We start from the raw sequence: 21,109 nt of genomic DNA, 5'->3' as shown, positions 1-21,109 counted from the left end.
ACTAAAAACTTCGATGATTTATTATATGCCTATGGAAAAGGTTATAAATGTAATGTTGCCTTAAAAGAAGGAACTGATGAAGCCCCTTTGTTGGAGGTACGAGAATGCAATGCAAAGACTTTTCAAACGAGGGAAAACGTCAACAAAATGGACCCTAAGCTATACAAGAAATGTCTAATTGTATGGTACTGAATCTCTAATTGACTCATTCCAAGTGTCCAATCACTGACAATGTTAGTAATGCGGTGCCTCAGAATTAATCAGTTTATGAAAGGACATTGAGTCTCATTCTATGGGAACCAAGGAAAATGAAAATCACCTGCCTCAGACTTAAAACTCTGCAGGAGCTGAAAACTAGACTAACAAATTTCCTTTTCTTATATACCTATGGAAATATTGATATCTCAGACGGAAATAGGGGATTCAAAACTGATAATCTTCTAAAAAGTTTCTATTTCTCATTATTTTATCTACGTTTTTTTATAATTTTAATTTTTTTTACATAATATGTTATATTATTCTTTTTCAATTATCATCCTAGAGATATTTTTTTCTATTAACACCTTATGAATAATTTCTATTCTTATAAAAAATTAGATTATTAATTTTATTCAATAAACTTATAAAAATATTCTTAAATGTAAAGGAATAAACTAATTATTAACAAAAATAATTTAATAAATTTATTAAACAAAATTAGCAACTTAACTCTTATAAAATAAAAATTATATACAAGGTACAACTGGGACAAAAGATAATGTGCTAATTGAAAAAGAACCTATAAGGAAAATATTAAAACTATAAAAAAATTATAAGTGTAATTTAACTTAATTAATTAGAGAACCCTAGTGAGAAGGGAGAGAGGCAAAGGGGTAGTGAATGCAGGAAGGGCAACATGGTAATTCAAGGATTTTACATGGCAGCAAGCAAACTGCAACTCATACTCAAAAGACTGACACAGGATCTTGTAATAAGAGCTACATCTGTGGACTCTGCCGATTTACAGGCAATAGGATACAAAGATAAAGACTATCACCGCACGTCTCAGCAAACAGGCAGGCAGAAGAGATTTGGAATGTGGTTCAGAAGCCAAAACTCCATTTTCCAACTGCCCGCATCAATGACGTACTCAATTCACAAATCAACTTGATCAAAGTTAAATATATAAAAAAAGGAAAAGGAAAAGTGAAAAATATTTCTGATGGTAACAACACAGCCGAAAGTCCAAAAATCAGAGCCGCCATTGCCAAGAGAATCATCCCTTGCATTTAACAAGGCTTCTGATTTATGGTTTCCTGTATTCTGAATCATAGGCCATTCTCAGCTACTACATCAGATCACATTATCGTCCGATCTTTGCCATTACTATTTTTCTCCATATTAATATGAGAAAAGAAGAATAAAACATAAATAAATACTCTTTAAATAGAGTATATTTTACCAAGTTGCTCAATTAAGAGAGGGAAGAAAATCCCATCTTCCCACTCAAAAGATGGCAGAATATCTTACTGTATATTTTGCGGGTTTCAAAAGGAGGGCCAGGGATCATATTGTTGGAGCATCTATGCTAATGAGTAGACTCTGTTTTGGGATCAAATCCCCACCATCTGATAAATTCTCTAAGAAATCAACTTGGTGCTGATGATATTATAAAAGACCAGAAAAAGACTTTTATAAAGACTCAGTTGTTTGACACTGGATGCTTGTCCATCAAAGCTCTTGTTTAAGCAGGCGAATCACATCTCGTTGAAGCCCCAAAAAAATATTCGCCAACTTGCACAACCCCACCACCGTTGCTTCTTATAAGTAGCGAGCGTTACAATTTCTTACCTCTACCACCCCTTGACTTCAGTCTTGTCCCTTGACTGAGGCAGCAATCTTTTTTTCCTTCCTAGTTTCTTTCTCTTTTGTTAGTTTCTCCCCTTTTACAATCTTGATAGGCATACATTTCTCTTCTCCAACTTTTCTTCACCTTCACATCCAACTCATCCAAGCTTTACAATATTCGTGTTTGTTTTCATTCATAATCCCACAGCAATGGCATCAAGCTCGATGACTTCATCACGTGACTCTAACTCCTACTGGACTCCAAAGCAAAACAAACTATTTGAGAAGGCACTTGCTGTATATGACAAGGACACCCCAGACCGCTGGCAAAAGGTGGCCGCTGCCGTGGGTGAGAAATCTGCCGAGGAAGTAAGAAGGCACTATGAGATCCTTGTTGCGGATCTCATGTATATTGAATCTGGTCAAGTCCCTATACCCAATTACCGAAGCACTGGGAGTAATCGAAGATGAATTGCTGGTGAGCAAAGGTAGAGTACTTTTGGTATAATTAACTATATCTCTTTATTTGCTAACTTAATATTATTCCTACCTCTTTTGTGCTTTGAAAATTATTACTCATACAACTCTATTTTCTGGCTCAACAATATTCTATTCTCATTCAATAAACTAGCAAAACCACCATATTCACACTGTAATCTTTTTGAAGACTTCCTGTGCAATGCCAAATGCTGTCAACTTATGACAGGGCCGTGGCAGGGCATGGAACCAAGGTCTTCACAAAGTGATCAAGCGGAATATGCAAAATCTGAGAAAACTTCATGTGTTCAACTCCTCTAAGAAGATTATTTCTCTATGTTAATGAGCAGTCGAAAACCGTCGTTTTTAGGGGACACCCTAAACATGAAACATGCACGTGCCCTCGAGCTCCAAAACACAGCATATATATAATATAACTATAAAAGAGATTTCTTGTCTTTCCTGCCTAATTATATGTGGCCGGCCTCTCCTCCCCTTTTAGCTACAGGGGAAATCAATTAAAGTATGTTATCCAGTGTTCTTCCCTAGCTATGATATATGGTATGATATTGAAGATCACATTAAAAAAATTTTCAAATCTTTACATTGTTAACTAAAAAATAACCTTTTAAAGCGGTTGCAATCATCCGTATTTCCTCTAACATGTCATGCACTCTCCTTTCCTATTCTAGTAGCTAGGGTTCAAACCAAACACCGATCCCCATCACCCCGCAAATTTTTTTTATTACTTTATATTGTTTTTATAATACTCTATCCATACCCAATTTCAACTTACTAAGAAAAAGCCCCCATGAAATCCAATCCTCTTGTGTTTAGATCACATGCACATGGTCGTATATAATTCGGAAGAGCTTGAACCCAATATCATAAAATAAATAAACTTCAATGAGGTAGTCCTTAGCCGGTGCTTCTAACTTGTATTCATGCATGACGTAACCCCATATTTTTTAACTTGGATTTCACATTCCTCTGTAACCCTACATAAATAATACGTAGACTTTCCTCTCATGACACTGATTTTTCTTGGATCATGAAGCTAATGTCCCATAGGTCAGCTAAAAACAAATGATTCCGCAATCTAAAATAGGCGTTTGCACATGCTCCACCTCTTATAATAATCATCCAAGTTCTAAAAGGCAAGACAGTTATATTAATTGCTCTAATGCTCTTGTTCTTTTAAATCCTCCACAGGTTCATGAAGAATCTAGAGCTCCAATGAACAAGCAAAGGTTTCTGCTGCATGTCAGAGGATCTTTAAAAATTGGAAAAAAAGAAGAAGAAAGGTATAAAAATATAAAGAAATCGAGAATCCTCAACGTGATTCCCCCCTATCTTTGGCTCCTTTTAAGTGTGTATGTTACCGTTGAGTCAGTTTGTTAATATAACAAAAGGTTGAACTCTATAATTATTAAGCTTGTAAGTATTCTACTGTATTTTCTAGTTTTAAATAAAAATACTCAAGTGTTCTGTACTTTGTGCATTAAGTCTATGATCTCTTTACCTTGTTTGTTTCCAAAGAAATGCAGTAATTGAATCGCCTAATCAAGAGGAAGATTTAAAAAAAATCCAAAATAATATTCAAATTAGCGGATCAAGATTATGGAGCTAAGTATGAAGAGATCAACACAGGATCAAAATGTTTACCAAAAAACAATAACACTAATAATCAACAGAGAAAATTTATGCCTAATTGTATGAAAAAATTAAACGTAGCCAATGAAAATAAAAATAAACAAATATTCATGCGGCTTTATCACAAACATTCAAGGAACAATCTCAAATTTTCATTTTCTTCTTCACCATCAACAGCAGGGCAACAGTTTATTCATTAAGCATAAATTTGATTTCGATTATTGAATCGTAATCGCATCGGATTTACAGAACAAAACGCAAAGTTTCATCACTATGAAATCAAATAACGGCACTAAAAAGAAGCTTAGCAGCTGACCTTTTCGAATTCCAGACTCCAAAAATTGTACTCTGAGATCTGAAGAGACAACCGATCAAGCAATTAACTGAAAATCTCGGTTTGACTTCAACTGAAATCTGGATTTGGTAAAAGGGCAAACAAGGAGCCATTGATTTTGCGAGGGAAAATGAGAGAAAGCCTAAAAATGAAAAGAACGTAATAGAGAAAACGAATTGGCGTGTTTTTAAGTCAGATGGAAAGGCGGGAAAAAATTTTGTTTCCTTCTCAAACAAAAAACTTGGAAAACGTTTCGTTGTTTAGAAAGAGTGGAGATGCGGGGTATCGATCCCCGTTCCTCTCACATGCTAAGCGAGCGCTCTACCATCTGAGCTACATTCCCACGTCGCTGGGGAGTGTTGAAGGGCCACTAATCGAAGCGTAGCAAAACAAATTTGTTTCCGTTTCAAATAAAAGTATGGGAAATGTTTAAACAAAAATGGAGATGCGGGGTATCGATCCCCGTACCTCTCGCATGCTAAGCGAGCGCTCTACCATCTGAGCTACATCCCCACACTGGGAGGTAGGGCTTTGTTGATTGTTCTTTTCGAAAGTTATGTGAATTATTGCTTAAAATATCCAAACCCTTAAGTTTCTATCATAATTTGACGTAGATTCATTAATGTTTAAAATGTATAGTCCACTTCCAAAAAAGATATGTTTTTAGACACAAAAATACTATTGTTAGTCAATCGTTAATATTTTCATAAATTTGATGATATGATAATATTTTTAAAATAATTTTATTTTTCATTAATTTTAAAAATTACCAATATATAAAATATAATTTCTTTCATTTTTACAATTTCTTCCTCTCTCTACCCCAACATTCTCTCTCTTTTTCTTACTAAATTTTCTCCATCGTAGATAATAGTGGCATACGACAACGGCCAGCATGAGAAGCATTGACCAAACATTCCCTAACTGGATCCGATCATGAGAATATTGAAATGCGGTGGATGGGCTCCCATATCAAATTCGGTCATGGGAACGTTGGATTTGGTTGCACTAGAGGAGCTCCTTAAGTGCCGTGGGAACGTCGAATCTAGTTACGCTGGAAAAGCTCCTCTGCACCACAAGAACACTGGATTTTGCATTCTCGACCAAATTCGACCACAAAAATGCCCAATCTAATGTTCTCGTAGTGCCGACGAGCACCAGATCGGGTTGGAGGGGTACAATCTAGCACTCTAGTGACCAGCAATCATAAAATAGCCTCGTTGGCAAACTTGAGAGAAAGGAAAATAGTGGAAAAAAATAATATTTTAGACATTTTATATTTACTCGTTAACGTTATTTACGCGTTCAGAGCAAACTATCCATTTTGACTAAAATTTAAGGGGTTTGGATATTTTACGCTAAATTGTTAGATATATTCTTCTTTATCTTACCATTTCAAATAAAACTCATTAAGTTAATAATAAATAAAACATTTAAATTATGATATTAACAATCATGATTTTATTTATGTATTGATATAACAATTGCGTTTAGCTTTCTTATTTGCTAAACTTAAACTTAATGTAGTGTAATACATCAATGTACAAATTTAGTGTATAAACAAGATCTAACTAAGTAATAGACTATTACATAAACTGTGAACCACAATTGTTACAAATATTCTCTTTGTGTGTGTGACTTAGTTTTGTATTCTTCCTTTTACTTAATAAAAGCAAAATTATACTCATATTAACTAATAATAGTGCAACATCTATTATTAAAAATTGTTGTACCAAATAGGCCTTAATTCATTTTGGTTTTCTAAGTATAGAATTGAGTTAAAATATGAGAAATAAAACATTTCATATTATCATTTTGGTTCAAGTAATTTGGTGTAATTAATATCAAACTATTCCCTTGGTCATAAAAATTAGTATAGTATTTGGTTTTGATATCTTTATAAGCCAAAAAAAAATATTCACTAACATATAATGTTAATTATTTGGTCCAAATAAATGAGTTGATTTTTTTTTAATTGGGAGAAGAGAAATTTGAACATGTTATTTAAATAAAAAAATTATACATCAACTAATAAATCAAATACTCGAATGCAATAAATGAGTTAAAATTTGGTACCGATAAGTCACATAACAAATTTACCCTTGAAATTGACAAAAACTTTTCCACGTTGACTTAATTTCAATCTCTTATTTGTCAAATTGTATAGAAATAAAAATGACACACACATATATATATATATATATATATTAATTTCCTTTCTATAGCATCAAAATTAAAAAGTAAAATACCTTTTAGAATTTGTGTTCAAAATTCTCTTAGGATAAAGAAAAAACGAAAGAAAATTAACCATAGTCAAATGAGTTTATGACGTGCTAATCAAGTTCTAATTAACTTCAGTAAAAGCATATTAAATTTTATAGAAAATTATTAATTTTGCAACCATCGGAACTTAAAAACACATTCTCTCTCGCTCGTAAATCGTTTCACGACTCTCATGCAGCATCGTGAACTAAACAAAGAAAAGCAAATAAAAATCACAAATTAACAGAGAAAGACGCGGCGGCCATTGAAAATGTTGAGAAACTATCTCCGTTTTACTCGTGTTCGCCGATTTTGGTAACCACACCAGTCACCAGGCCCTGGGTTTCGCCGCAGATGTCTCCTCTCCCAAAAGCTATAAATATCTCCCGGTTTCAATCCGTAAGCACTCAGATTGTTTTCATTTGTTCTTTCAACAAAAGTCATAAGTTTCAAGTTTGAAATTTTTAAGTAAAGAAAAAATGGGGAAGATAGTTTTGGTTCTTGCATTCTCATTGACCCTGGTTCTATCAATCCGGTCCGTGGTAGGAGAAGACGCACTTTCACCGGAGCAGATAGACAAGGCTACTACAGAGTTTAAAGAAATGACCCAGTCCCTGTCACATGGTGCAGGAAATGCGGCGGAGAGTATGAAGGAGACCGCGTCGTCCTTGACTGACTGGGCTAAGGACAAGCTCAGGTAAAACGACTTGATGATCCTATTTAGTACTAATTAATTACTGATTACATGCTAATTTGGTATTTGCTTTCTTGGCTAATCACTCTTTTGCTGCCTCGTTCAGGGATTATGGCTGGCTGTCTCCGAAGGGAGCTCCTGCATCCGCCCCGGTAATAGCACCGGCACCAGCATTGGCAAGGGCATTCGGACTCGGACCCGGACCTGCCGCTGCACCCATTGTTTAAGTCTTCTAAGATAGGATATGAACCAAAATGGCAAAGCATATGACTAGTATATTATATTTGGATGAACTTGTATGTATAGGTTAGCCTTGGTCCTCGTCCAATAAATTTGGACTGCAGAAATTTTTTTAATACTTTTTAGGTCTGCGGTTCTTCAGACTTCAGCTAAAGTCTGAATCGAATAATTACTCCAATGTAATATTGGCAAGAATTACTAATATTACTTTCTCTTGTGGTTCTTAATTAACTTCTTTCTTTCTCTTTCTCTCCTTTTCTTTTCTCTGCAATGCACCATGGATTAATCTGAAAGAGAGATGATGAAATTATGTTTTCTTCTAATTCCTCCCACAGTGTGATGATCACCCAAGTGAAAGCACACACAAGCCTTACCATAAAATCATTGAGCAGTTGCTTACCAATGGCAAGAACTTTTGTCCTGGCGCTCATGAGAAAAAGTGTGGCCCGGGTAGGAAAGGGCGCATTTGGGGGGTTTAAGCAGGGTTTATTTTAGAGGGTAAATTGGTTTCGGCTAATGAAGGTCAAAATCAAATCAAATCAAATCAAATCCCCATTTCTGCAGAAACCAAAGTTGTAAACGTCTGAATTAGGTAACAGGATCAAATTATAAACCTGATGGAGAAAACGGTAGGGAGCAAGGTGTTTTCTCCTTCGTTTGTTGTTTAAACATGCCACCACAAATTCAAGCAGGAAAGATGTGTTGGGTTGGGTCACAATCTCAGAGAGAGGACATTGTCCAATTCCATATAGCACTTTTTTTGTTTTGGGATGGAATTGGTGAGCATTTTTTTGTTGAAAAAGAAGCCAAGAGATAGTTCCAAAGTCCAAATAAAAATGCCAAGAGATAGTTGTTTAATCTGGCCAGGTTCATATCAAACACAATAGATCATAAGGCAAGACTTAAATTGTCCCCAACAAAATGACCCTACTCAAGTTTTTTTTGGTTGGCTACTCCAGATTCAGGCTGGCTAGAGCTAATATATATACCAGCTGGATCGAAAGGAACAATTGCACAACAACAGCCGGCATGCAATGAACTCATTCACCATTTCAATCAGGCATTAAACATGAAGAAGTAGACACCATATGCCCATTTGATATTTTCTTTTTTCTGACAGTGTTTTCAGAAGCAAAGGGGCAGAGAAAGGCACTAGCATAATTTAAGGAGAAACAATTAATACAAGATTTTTTTTGGGTTTGAAACAGTGCTCAATGCCAAGAGATAACCAAGGCATAAAATGAAGAATTATACAAATATTCAAGATGAAGGCCAGCTCCCTCCTAAGTCCTCACTCTAAAATGGCTCTGATTAATCCAGGCTAGCTCCTTCTATACATATCTCACATATCGTCACTCTACTCATTTAAGCAAACCATGAAGAGCTCTTACTCCTGTGGCTGCTTCTTCACATTCTTGTTATTATGCATCCAAACCTTGAAAACCTGCCTTTTCACCCCAACCTCAGCGCAAAACTTCTCCACTTCCTCCTCGTCTTGCTTGTTGATCCTCCAACCCAATTTCTCCGCAAACTCCAACATCTTATCCTTCTGCTCCTGTGTAAATTTGGTCCTGAACCTCTTCTTGGACAAAACATAAGGGGGTGGTGGCGGCATTCCCTCAGCGTTAGACTGGAACATAAGATCCTCGCTTGAAGACTCGGTCCCGCAGCCACCGCCGCTGCCGAACGCCACATTCATGGGTGCAACCATTGCACTTGAAGGACTTGTATGAACTGAATACCTTTGATGGTGGTGCAGCATGGTTGGAGATGGCAATGGTGGAGGCAACTGAAGAGGGTTAAGCATCAGGCTTCTTCTACTGGAATTAGGCCCGAATTGGGTCTCTCCATCAACCTCTTTGCGGTGAAAGTTGCGGTGACAGTCACAGGCAGCACATTTCAAGGCCTCGAGAGTTCCTTCTTCTCCACTAGGCATGAACTCACCGCAGCCATCGTAAACGTTTCCACCGATGCTGGCTGCGTGGTTCTTGAGACACTCTCGATATCTGATGACGCTGGATGGCTTTGTGTTCGAACTAACTGAAATGGGTGCAACAGCTGCACCACTGGCAGTGACTCGATCCGGGTGCGGAGATCTTCCTTGGCCGAGTGATTGTTGTCTCTGTGGACGATGAACCTGATCTAGGGTTTCAGTGCAAGTGAGAACAGCAGTACCATTATGATTCCCATCTCTTCTTCTGTCTGCTCCAGGCGAGTGATGACCGAAGCCTGAAGAGCCTGGCGCTTTAATATCATGTTCTTGACCTCTTACTTCCATAATTTAAGAAGTAATTGTTGGAAAAAAAAGATAGAGCTTTATTATGATCTTTTATCCAAGCTAAACGGAAGCTCACTGTTCAACTAATCATGGATCTCTTCCGTGCTTCTGTGTGTATCATAAAAGCTTGAAACGTTTCAAAAGAGATGATGCAAGTAGCTTATCTAGATATCTTGTTGTTTTCCCCTATCCTCCTCCCGATATTCAGCATTATGCTGCCAAAATCCACCGACCCATGCCGCTAATTTCAACCGTTACACAATCCGTAAGCTGAGATAAAAGAAGAGAGAGAGAGCTGTTATGGCAATAAAATGATATGAGAATAACCCTCAAATAACAAACGAAGACATTAAAGTTGAAATGGGACCAAACTCACAGACATGAGAGAGAAAGAGATGAGCAAACGGCAGCAGGCAGGCAGGCAGGCAGCAACCAGCTTTTACGCCTTTACCACACCATCAAGGGGCCTAAACATCTCTAATTAGCAAGAAAGAAAAAAAGAAAAGAGAAGATAGATTTTGGGTTTGGGTGTTTTGAGGTTTTGGCCTTTGAGTTCTAGGTTTAGGATTTGTGCTTCTGTGCTCCCAACAAGCCAACTACATATCCAACAAGAGACAGCTTGGTTGCTTGTGGTGAGGCCGGGAAAGATAAGAGTCAATCTTTTTAGAGAGAGAAAAACAGAAAGAGAGAGAGATTCTGATGAGATTAAGGGGTCTTTCTCTGTACAAAACAACCGACAACGTCATGTTCATCCCCTTCCCACGCCCTGCCACATTTGGGTCCCACTCTTACCCTTCATTATTGCCCTTCCTCTCTTCCTATTTCTTATCTTAGCCCACTTGACCACCCCCCCCCCCCACCACCCCCAACCCCTAAATGACCAAGCAGATGGTCACAGCACTCTCAGCCCTGATGCGACGTAGCTTTGCCTCTCCCATCATCCATAATCCTCCCTCCGCCTAAATAAACCTCAACTTTTCTTAATAAAAACAGGTATCCAGGATCTAATAAACACCCCATTACAGGCTAAAGAATCATCTTTAACCAAGTGCTTGCAGATTCAGATCTCAAAAGAGTAAGAGAGAGAGACGGGAGATAATTGAAAAGTTAAAATAAAAAATAAAAATAAAAATTTTGGGGATGGTCCACCGTGGAGCTGTTGTCCTGTTGCTGAGTGTATGGATCTGAAGCATCAAAGCTTAATGTGCGCATTCTGCAACTCTCTGGCAGCACCACGCTTGCCCCCAAGCAATGTCTTTACCTTTCCGTGATGCAATCGATGGCTTTATTTGTCTCTGCCCTTTTCCACGTTGTTGTTGCTTTGGTACTTGGTTGCTCACTGTTCATTTTTTTTGGGTGCAGTACAGCTCCAACCAATGGCATTTCGAGTTCAAGAATCCTCTCCCCCAGGACTTTATCACATTTTTGTTTTATCACGTCAGTTCTTTTACCAATCTGAAACTTTCCCTTGCGCTTCGTATCATAATTCCCAACTTGAACACCCCCCTCCCCAGGCCTCCCTTCATTTATGTCTTCTCTTGTGATCGCCGGATCATTGGCTAGCTTTAGTGTAAGAAAGCCATACTTTTAGTGTCCTAAACCAATGTTGCCATGCAAGGTTATTACAAAGCTAAAATCACATTCGAGTACACAACCAAGCTAATTCTTTTAATTTCCATGTAATTCTAATGCATGCGCATGCATGAAATGAGTACAAAAAAAAAAAGTATCCGGTAACTTACCATGCTCTTGTACCAAAAATAGTATGTACAACTACAGATTCCTCTCTCTTTAACTTTAATTTGATTGACATATGGAATCCAAACCCATCTTCGATAGCTTGACCCTGAAGTCTAAATGACTTTTGATTACAAAGAAATCATACTAGGTTGACTAAACTCAGGTCGTTCTTTCTCTTTTTCCGAGAAAATAATACACTCCCTCCCCCATAGCCACAACAACAACATCTCTTGAATCATATAGAAGGGTAGGAGTATAATGTTATTATAACGAGAGTAGGAAAATCAAGATGAAGCATGATTTTTTTTCCCCAGTGAGTGAAATTTTCTGAAAAAGATATGTAATAATGCAAATGGCAATTGTGATTTGATATAATCTTAAGGTGATTTTCTTATTACTTAGCAAGAAAGCCATGGTTTACCCCAAATATCTAAAACCAAGTAAATACTAGGATACCTTCCATTAAGCCCAGTGGTAGTCCCGGTGGACCTAGATACTCTAACCCCAGTAAAATGGGCTGGACTGAAGCCATAGACTCTTGGTTTTACTTGATTAACTTTTTTTTTCTCTCTTTTCTAGGAAAAAAAAGTTTATTTTTCAGTTGCCAAGCAAGAAATTAAAGAACCGTGGAAATGGAGAACAAATAAGTTTTCTGCGTATCAAAAGCTTGGCACGCTTTCGTCACCCATCTCCGCCATACTTCCCCTCCCACCACCTCTTCAGGCCATTGCCTTTTCCTTCAAGAAACCTTCACAGACGGAACATTACACCAACTAACTTTGGCTGACATCAAAGACCAAGGCAAGAGCTGCTCTCCACACACTTCCATAACACGTAATCTCTCTTGGGTTGATTGATTCTTGCAACGGTTTGCTTCTGTTTGGTGAGAAACATGGAAGTTCTTTAACACGTCATGTTTTTTAGCCCCATGGAAAAACCAATGGCTACAACTTCGTGTGGCCTTGCGTCCAGCTTCTCGAGTGGTTGCCTTCGATGGGGTGCAACCCCACTTTTAGGTGATATGTCACTTCTTTGAAGAAGCTGATACCAAGAATGGGACTATTACATATCAGATTTTCTCGACAGAGACTTGGGAATGGAGGGAATGTGCATGGATGCCCAAGTCAGCTTTATTGCTTCGTTAAAAGATTTCAACAGTAATGACTCGTCTTGCCCTAGTACTTAACTTAAGGGACAAGTATATTGCCTTTTGTGCCTATACCTGCTGGTTTTTCAGCTCATGGAATTTTTTTTTTTGAAAAAAGTTTCATGCACATAAGGTTGGGGAACCCTGTACATTCAAAGTGTCAAGACTGGTAGGAGATCAGTCTAAACTCTCAGCAAACAAACTGGCTAACAAAAAAACACCATCAGCTCATGGAATTACCGAAGAAAATGCCTATAATGTCTATGTACTGTGGGAAACGCTTATGGGAATCCAAAGAGCGTCTGCAGTATTGTGATTCAACCTATATGTGTTCACGACTAGCACAGCAAGGACTACAGATTAATGTGGTAGCCCAAGCGATGCATTCTATTTGATGAATAGGTACGCAAGAAATTATGACGTTTTTCAAATTCCTGGGGAAAGGAGGATTTCAATCTCACCTATCACAGATAAACCTGTGCTTTTCATGAGGATTTGGAGCTTTTGTATTTACAACTGCCTGGAATCATTGCTGCTTACAGTTTTGTGACTAGAAAACTGGTAAAAGCGCAGTCTGATAGTTCTTTTACTCATTTTTAAATACTTCTACCTTAGGGATTGAAGGGTGTATGCAGCTGAATACTAAAATAATAATATTACTGCCGCGTGATTTTGTCTTGCTTATTGTCAAAACAATGGCAATTGGGGATAAAATGTTAGATAGATCAATTCATAATTGTATAATGATGATAGCATATGGAGCATTGTTATGCAACGCAGCGTAGGAAAGGGATGAACCCTGTTTTACTTCCTGCCACTGGCAAAGATAGAAAGGTTTTCAGTCTTTCTGTTTCTTTAAATCCATTTTCCTATAGCACAGAACAGAGATGAACTAATACTATATTGTATATATAAAGTTGTGCAATAAGCCATTTGGTTTCACCCTTGTCGACCATCCCGAAGAAAAGGAAGCAAGGAACCTAAAGCATGTTCCTTCCCCAATATTTTGGGGCACAAGCAAAACATAACATCCTAGTCCTAGACAGATTTTTAAATGCTTTCACAATCGAGACAACCAGGGATGACGAGTTGGAGCACTTGACAGTGAAAAAGGAATCTCTTCTTTCTCTTCAGCTATCAGGGCTCTTCCCTCTTCACCTTCTCTTCCTTTTCCTATCCTTTGTCCTCTTCCCTTACTTGCTAGTATCATTGCCCCAGGGGATGGTAATAAAACCCCATGGTAATTATCAAACTTCATTTCCATTAAAACTTTCATTTTACCTCCTAGAAAGTTATCCTTGGCCGCCCATCTTTGAATTTTACCTGAAGTAGTTTTCGGAACACTTCCACTTTTTACAAGAACTACCATCCCTAATTCGACTTTCTCTTGATTCAAAACCGTTTCTCTCATTTTTTCACATATGTCCCTCAAAATCTTGTTATCTTTTTCACTCCTCTGCATCTCTGCAACAAGAACGATCATTCTCGAGATATCAAATGCAGCAAGACAACCTCCTCTAATAAGCTGTGGGCAAGTATTATAAGCAGTGGTCTCTATGTAATGAGGGTGCATATCCTGACCGTTTGGGAGCTTAACGACGTCTAGGCAACGACCTGTCACAAAGAGAAATCTTTCTGCCCCTTTCACAATCCCTCTGTCTCCTGTTCGAACAAAACACCGGCCAGCCTTGTTGCTCAGTCTACCTTTAAATATATCTTGAGTTAAGAAAGGATGGCCTAGGTAACCAGAAGCATTGCTTGGAGATGAAACCCAAATCTCACCCTCAATTTCGTCCTCAACAGGCTCATGGGTGTCCTCATTTACAACAATAATGTTCATGTCCTCTTCTTCTTCTTCATTAGCAAGTCTTGCACTTGGTAGCAGCTTGTTGTGAGAAGGAAGATGAGGGAAACTGGAGTTTCCAGAGTTGTCATTGTTTCTCCACGCTGTGGAAACAAATGTGCAATTCTCTGCTAAGCCATAAGATGGAGAGATTGACGATGGGTTTAGTCCAAATGGCTTAAACACATCAAGAAATTCTTCAACTGATGCCTTGTAAATGGGCTCATTGATGATTATGAGATTTCTCAAGCTCCATAGATTAATAGGCGAGCTTCCTTTTTCAACTCCACCACGCTTCACGACTAGTGGAAGGGTGAAGGATGGAACTGGAGTACAAGTAGCCTTGAACTCTGTAATTAGCTCAATCCATAGCCTAGGCCGGTTAACGAAAGCTCCAGGTGATGTTAAGACGCATGTTGCACCAGATACAATGGTCAATAACAGAAACATTAGGCCACAATCGTGGTATTGAGGTAACCAAGAGACAATAACACTATTTGGATGCAAATCATAAGCTTTCCTTGCTGTCCTAACATTGTGAGCTGCTGATCCAGCTGTCACAAGCACGGGCTTTGGGATCCCTGTTGCACCTGAGGTGTATTGAATCAAGTAAAGTTCGTCAGGTTTGCAACCATTATAAAACATAGAACCCGCTGTTGAATCTACATTTTTATGTTTGATATCTCCAGTCGAAATCCATATCAGGTTTTGTAACATCCCTGCAAGCCTCTCGTCTTTAGAGGGCGAAGAGAGATATTGCTGAACCCTTGTGATGTAATCATGGTGAGCTATGGCAGCTTTGAGCTTTGTCTGGGAGAGAACTCTGACTAGGTGGTGATAGTTTTCTTTGGCGAAAGAAGGGTCTGGTGGGATTATGGGTACGCTTAAAAGGCCAGCTCGTTGACACCCAAAAATGATCTCAACGAGCTCTAGCCCAGGTGAGCATAAAATGACTATTGTGTCACCTCTTTGCAATGAAAGGAGTAGCTGAAAGGAAATGGACTGCACTGAATCATTAAGCTGAGCATAGGTAAGTGTTGAGCTCTTGCTTACATCGGTCGAGCCATCGTCGGGCCAAATGAAGGCTGGCTTGGACCTGAAGGCTGGTAGGCTAGCCCATATGGGAAGGTATTGATCAACAACTGGTTGGTCAGGGAAAGAAGGATCATAGTTTTCATAATTCATGTCTTTTCTCTCTGTTTCATTGATAGGTTGTCTACCTGTTAACTCCACCTTTTATAGTGAGAAATGTGAGGTCAGCATAGGGGATTAGGTGTTAAATGCTGTCCTCAGCGAAGACGACGAAAACTGAAAGAGAGAACAAGGTAATATTCTGTGAGAATATCCCAGTATGATCCTCTGCCGAGCTTTCACAGTAAATAAGTAAAACAATGTCAACTTATTGATGTTTGTATGTACATCAGTGTCATTTTGAAGAATACCTCACATTCCATGCAGCTGTTTCTCGACTAATTCCAGCTTCTGGCCTTCCCCAAAGCCGTCCTTCTGGCTTTGCTCCCATGACGCGGCGGGTGATGGATACATAACCATTTAAAAATATATAAAGAGCCAATAATTGGTTCTTAATAAAAGCTACTTTGAGGTTTTACCAGGGTAATCTAGACTCGAACAGGGAGAGAGTTTGCGGGAATTCCAAGAGGCTGAAGGTATCTTTTGCTAGTTCAGATCTTGTTGGCCTCAAATTACGTCGGGAACCAAGTTTCTTGCTCGAAAGAGTCGAAAAGTATTTTATTTGAGTTTGTTCCTTGATGAAAAAGACTACCATCAAGTGTTCAAAATGACAAATTACTCGGATTGGGTTGGCCTTCTTCGACCCAAATGCAGGCTCGCTTGGACCTGAAAGATGCTAGTAGGCTCATCCAATACGTGGAGACATTGCCATATGTTCCTGTTATGTTAATCTTTGCATTCCAGGTTAAGCATTCTTCAACCATGTTTTCCATTTTTCCAGTGTTAAAAGTCAGAAACCACAAAGCCATTATAGCTATTAATTAAAGTAAGTAGGGGCTTTAATACGAATGATTGTGGATTGATTGACAAAGAAGGTTCTGACTTCAAACATGTGCAGAGTTGTTAAGATTTACAAACATGCAGGCCAGACATTAGACAGTTTCAAGAGACGCAAAGCCACATCCAGCAGTGAATTGCATTCTATTAATGTCCTATATGAGACAGTTGACAATTAAAAATGATGTCCTTTTACTAAGACCAAAGAAGTTGGCAGTGTTTATTCGATCTCATAGTAGGTTTACCAGACCAAAGTTGATAGACTTGACTCTTACGGCCTATGATGCTAATGCCTTTCTGAACAATAATATCACACGAACATTTTCCTATGAAGTGCGTTCCCTTCAAGTTGACCGATGGATTGTGACAAATGCCACACGTTCTGTTTCCAATGCCAATCATTGCCCCCAAGCACAGGCCCTAGTAACATAACGACAGGAAAATCATTACAAAAGCATTGTAAACAAATGTTAAAACCAACAGAGTTCAAACTCCAATCATGTACAGGGTAAATAGCAAAGATAAGCATCCAGGGAGCATGATCATGCATTTTAAGAGAGGATTTTAAAAAATGCATCTGGTACCATCATAACATGAGACATTAAAGAATCTTAACTCAGGGTGATTTTTGTAGTATACCGGTAACCCCAAAAGAATCCCAAGCCGCTACTATGGCCTCATGTGTTTACATTTCCTCCATTGTGTCTTTTGGCAGCAAATGTTTGAATAAGGTAGAGATATCAAAGCCAAGGAATAAACTATCTCTATTCATATCTTAATATCAATTAGATCGATGCTGAAAATTACTTCTTCAACTAAGATTTCCAAATGGAAAATTTAACTTAACATCTTTAATCAGAGGATAACAACAATTTAAAAAGTACAGAACGTTTGGCATATGGAATCCAGTACCTTGTTCAAAATTAAAGAAACAAGATAAGAAAAAAAAAAAAAAAAACCTTAAACTAATCCTTATTCAGGTTTTTCACCTTAAACTAGTCAAACAGATGCACCTTCCTAACAAATTCAGAATATAACTAAAGGAGAGGTGCTAAAGTGTAGATGATCAATCAGCAGTAAGATTCTCTAAACTTTGCATAAAATTTACCAAGTAGAATGGGAATCCAAATCCTGAACACTCCAAGATCATGAACATAGGGGAGCTACAGCAATGACCAGTATAGCACTTGCATCAGAGATTTTACTACCATTCCCAGCAATGTTGCAAAAGAGTCTCAAGAACATAAAACATACAAGGCTGAAAAGCATATATTGATTGACAGGCATTTGCCATTTATTCCAACATGAACCTTCACTTATACCATTATGTAAACAAGAGGACCACCCATATGGAATCAAGGCTAGATATGACATACTGGATCCATGCTAACTAACACTCGTAAAGCAACCTTCACCAACGAAATGATCATAGACACAACAATAAATAATCATAAACAATTACTAGTTTCAACTTTGAACATGGTATCTAGAGTATCCACAACATCACAAACTTCACACTCTAAAAAGAGCCTCCTCAAAGGTGATGTAGCTTGGAATGTTCCACTTTTAGGCAAACTAATATCTAGTGGTAGCTCTATTCAAATTATAAATACTTCTGTTTAACTCTACTTGAATTGAAGACCAAACTCTTCTGAAGTAGAGGTTAAATCTATATTCCAAACATCTATTCATTGCCTACTTTCAAATGCAAAAGCATGACTAAATTACCTTTATGTTTTCCTGCCAACATGGACACATACCTACACATGCTCTCCCTATTATATTCTCCATCTTGATATCAAGCACTGATACCTTTAGATAGATAATATATCAACTATAACTCAATGCCAAGCTTAAAAATAAAAGAAGTAAACTGGATCTCCACAGAATGTACATCAAAAGAATATAGGAATGAGAATGAAAAAATAAAATTGGCTTTACTCGTGTAACATTCTAATATATGTTAATAAAAATATACCATTAGCATCTTTTTATTTAGTAATTTTCAATAGAAAAAATCTATTCTTTTTTCTGGCTTCTCTTAAATCTTTTTAGATAGAAAAATCCACCTGTTTGCTGCCTTTCTAACTTTCTTTGTTAAGCGTTCTACGAATTAATATCGCCTTTCAGAATGCTTTTCATATGTTGACGCAACTCCTGTCAGTTTCCTTGAGTTAGAAAAAAACTGGTTCCCTTTTTCTCTATTTCTTTCCCTCAAGATCATGTCAACACATTGCAAGGCATGTATAGTATCCAAGCATTGGAAATATATAGTCCGTTACAGGACGTTCATATTCTATTACTTCCATAAATTTTTTAAGAGCTAAAGACAGCAAAGCAATAAATTTCAAGACTAATAAATAGCACTTGAAATAAATGTATGAGATGCCTCTTAATTACTATCAATCCTACTTCGAAAGCATATAACTGTTCAAATGAATCTTCTTTAAGGCACAAAAAGCAACAATGAGTAAGCTCTTAAGATGGATAATGTCAAATGCCTCTAACTTGGCATCAACCGAGCTCCTAAAAGGCAAGGAAAAAACATTTCTTTTTCATGAAATGCAGCTAATACTAACAACACTAAAATTTGCAATAAAGCAAACATTTTTTTTGCATATAAAAAAGGAAGAAGAAGAAGAGATATCATACCCAAGGTTGAGAATGCTATTAATGGGGTCAAGAAGCTGGGGCTGCTGCTGATGCTGCTGGTGTTGCTGCTGCTCCTCTTGCTGAGGCGGTGGAAGACTAGCACCAGCAGCAACCGCGGCAGCACTCGAAGGCGCTCCTTTGGCCTCAACAAACCTCCAAAGATACCACGATGCAACTGATCTATACGGCCTCCACTTCTCACACAACAGATCCATCTGCGAAGGCCTCGGCAACTCCTCCAAATTGTAGAGCAATTGAACCCCTTTTCGAACCCCAAGATCATTAATCGGCAAAACATCGGGTCTATGAAGCGAGAAAATCATAAACATATGAACCGACCAAGAACCGATCCCATTTACCATAGTAAGCATGGTGAAAAGTGATTTGTCATCCATATTTACAATCGCCGAGTCCGATAAAATCCCCGTCTGGTATTTTCTCGCGAGATCATGAAGGTAACTCGCTTTTCGTCCAGAGACACCAATTTGTCGGAGCTGTTGAGCGGTTAGGGAAAGAACAGTTTCAGGAACGACACCGTTTTCTCCTCCGCAGAGAGCGATGAAGCGATTGTAGATGGAAGTGCCGGCTTTGAAAGCAAGCTGTTGGTAAAGAATGCTTCGAGTGAGAGCCAGGAAAGGGGTGTGGAAAGTGTCGAAGGTTGGAGGTGGGTGGATATCGATTAAGGAAGCGAGGAGGGGATCGGCGTTGCGCAGGTGGCGGATGGCCGTTTCGACCTCGCCTTCACAAGAGAGGGACCGAGCCATGATTCGTGGAACCACCGCTAGGGCTCGATGTTGAGTGAGTTTTGTTTTGGGAGTTTTGGCGACGGTTTTAGGCGGTTCCGTTGCAGATGTTGCGGAGGTTGTTGCTTGTTGGGAGGCATTAGTGTCGGAGTTAGGGTCTGGAGAGAGTTTCCGGATTTTTCTAGGGCGGAAAGGGATTTTGGAAGGAGGGGACGAGGTTTGAGGAGGGACATTGGTCAGTTCCGTCGGAGCGGAGGCTACGACGGCGCTAGTGACGGTGGTGGACACTGCAGCGTTGGAAGTATTATTCGGGTTTTGAGTTTGGGTTTGACCTTGGGATTGCTCTTGGGTCGGGGTGGAGGAAGAGGAGTCGTTTTGGGGCTGAGATTGAGCCTGTGGTTGAAGCTGTGCCCGGGTTTGTTCGCCCATGTGAGATCGATCAAAATCTGAGTCACAATTTAGAAAATCGGTGGTTGACTAGGGTAATGACAGGCGGCGTTGACGGTTGCGGTAGGGTTATGGGGAGGCGTAGTGGAAGGAAGACATGAGCGAGTGGAGTGATTATGAGAAGTTGAAAGACTCGAAACAGAGAAAAGTGAAGTAAACTCACTTTTTTTTTTTTTTTAATTTACACTAATAAATAAAAACCTCAAAACTTTCAATCTCAACTGTGTTTTATTTTCGCTTCTCGGTTGTTTCTCAACAAGTGTTATCTTCCGAGAAGGAAAAGTATCATAGCTTTTTGACGCTCCACGCTCGGTTACAGCGCGTGTAGTAGCAGTCCCACGAACTGTTTACCGACCTAGCCCAATTCAAGCGGGCCAAGCCGTAGCCCTAGTTCATAACTATGCCGCAGGGTCCTGTACAAGGTACAGCAAATCAGTCTAGGTCGTACTAGTTTGGCCCAAAACGTTCTCATTTTGGGCGCCCGGCCCACTAGGAAAGTCTTAGTATTTTAAGGAAAGAAAATTCATACAGTTTCTAATTGGACCGACCAGTAAATAACATTTGGTGTGCACATGTCCCACGGTATAACTAGTTAATCAGTTTCTGCTTTTTCATTACCAGGGCCCAACCTCTTGCCTTGTTCAGTTTCTCATTCATATTTTTCAAGTGGACCCTTCTAAATTTCTTGTACCAAGGTTACAAAATCAGACAACGGTAACTTTCTTAACTCCAACGAAGCCGATT

The 21,109-nt window shown here is 38.7% G+C and overlaps 5 protein-coding genes and 1 non-coding gene across 9 annotated transcripts; 2 read left to right on the top strand and 4 right to left on the bottom strand.

Moving 5' to 3' along the window:
• Nucleotides 1,848-3,801, top strand: LOC18591400 (protein RADIALIS-like 3). Of its 2 annotated transcripts, none has more exons than XM_007017501.2 (2): nt 1,848-2,315; nt 3,517-3,801. In XM_007017501.2, the coding sequence occupies exon 1, from the start codon at nt 2,038-2,040 to the stop codon at nt 2,296-2,298; it is 261 nt and encodes an 86-aa protein (XP_007017563.1). In that variant the 5' UTR covers nt 1,848-2,037; the 3' UTR covers nt 2,299-2,315; nt 3,517-3,801. The 2 variants fall into 2 exon arrangements, with proteins under 2 accessions (XP_007017563.1, XP_017981098.1); XM_018125609.1 differs by having other exon boundaries at nt 1,848-2,305; nt 3,517-3,597.
• Nucleotides 4,732-4,804, bottom strand: TRNAA-AGC. Its single transcript has one exon. It is a non-coding gene; the product is annotated as a tRNA-Ala (tRNA).
• On the top strand, nt 6,785-7,718 carry LOC18591398. The gene is made up of 2 exons (XM_018126320.1): nt 6,785-7,250; nt 7,354-7,718. The coding sequence occupies exons 1-2, from the start codon at nt 7,033-7,035 to the stop codon at nt 7,472-7,474; spliced, it is 339 nt and encodes a 112-aa protein (XP_017981809.1). The 5' UTR covers nt 6,785-7,032; the 3' UTR covers nt 7,475-7,718.
• LOC18591396 (zinc-finger homeodomain protein 5) lies at nt 8,518-10,585 on the bottom strand. 3 transcript variants are annotated; one of them, XM_007017497.2, is made up of 2 exons: nt 10,142-10,585; nt 8,518-10,035 (listed from the first exon to the last, which is right to left on the bottom strand). In XM_007017497.2, the coding sequence occupies exon 2, from the start codon at nt 9,763-9,765 to the stop codon at nt 8,875-8,877; it is 891 nt and encodes a 296-aa protein (XP_007017559.2). In that variant the 5' UTR covers nt 9,766-10,035; nt 10,142-10,585; the 3' UTR covers nt 8,518-8,874. The 3 variants fall into 3 exon arrangements, with proteins under 3 accessions (XP_007017559.2, XP_017981807.1, XP_007017558.2); XM_018126318.1 differs by having other exon boundaries at nt 8,518-10,060; nt 10,146-10,585; XM_007017496.2 differs by having other exon boundaries at nt 10,146-10,585.
• Nucleotides 13,444-15,727, bottom strand: LOC18591394 (long-chain-fatty-acid--AMP ligase FadD26). Its single transcript, XM_007017494.2, has one exon. The coding sequence runs from the start codon at nt 15,678-15,680 to the stop codon at nt 13,713-13,715; it is 1,968 nt and encodes a 655-aa protein (XP_007017556.2). The 5' UTR covers nt 15,681-15,727; the 3' UTR covers nt 13,444-13,712.
• LOC18591392 (probable DNA-3-methyladenine glycosylase 2) lies at nt 16,530-20,600 on the bottom strand. The gene is made up of 2 exons (XM_007017491.2): nt 19,176-20,600; nt 16,530-16,943 (listed from the first exon to the last, which is right to left on the bottom strand). Exons 1-2 carry the CDS (start codon nt 20,345-20,347, stop codon nt 16,922-16,924), a joined length of 1,194 nt encoding a protein of 397 aa, XP_007017553.2. The 5' UTR covers nt 20,348-20,600; the 3' UTR covers nt 16,530-16,921.

Source organism: Theobroma cacao, chromosome 8 (genome assembly GCF_000208745.1).
Source record: "Theobroma cacao cultivar B97-61/B2 chromosome 8, Criollo_cocoa_genome_V2, whole genome shotgun sequence".
NCBI lineage: Eukaryota > Viridiplantae > Streptophyta > Magnoliopsida > Malvales > Malvaceae > Theobroma > Theobroma cacao.
Note: the sequence above shows the minus strand (reverse complement) of the source record. Positions and strands in the feature narration are given on the sequence as shown.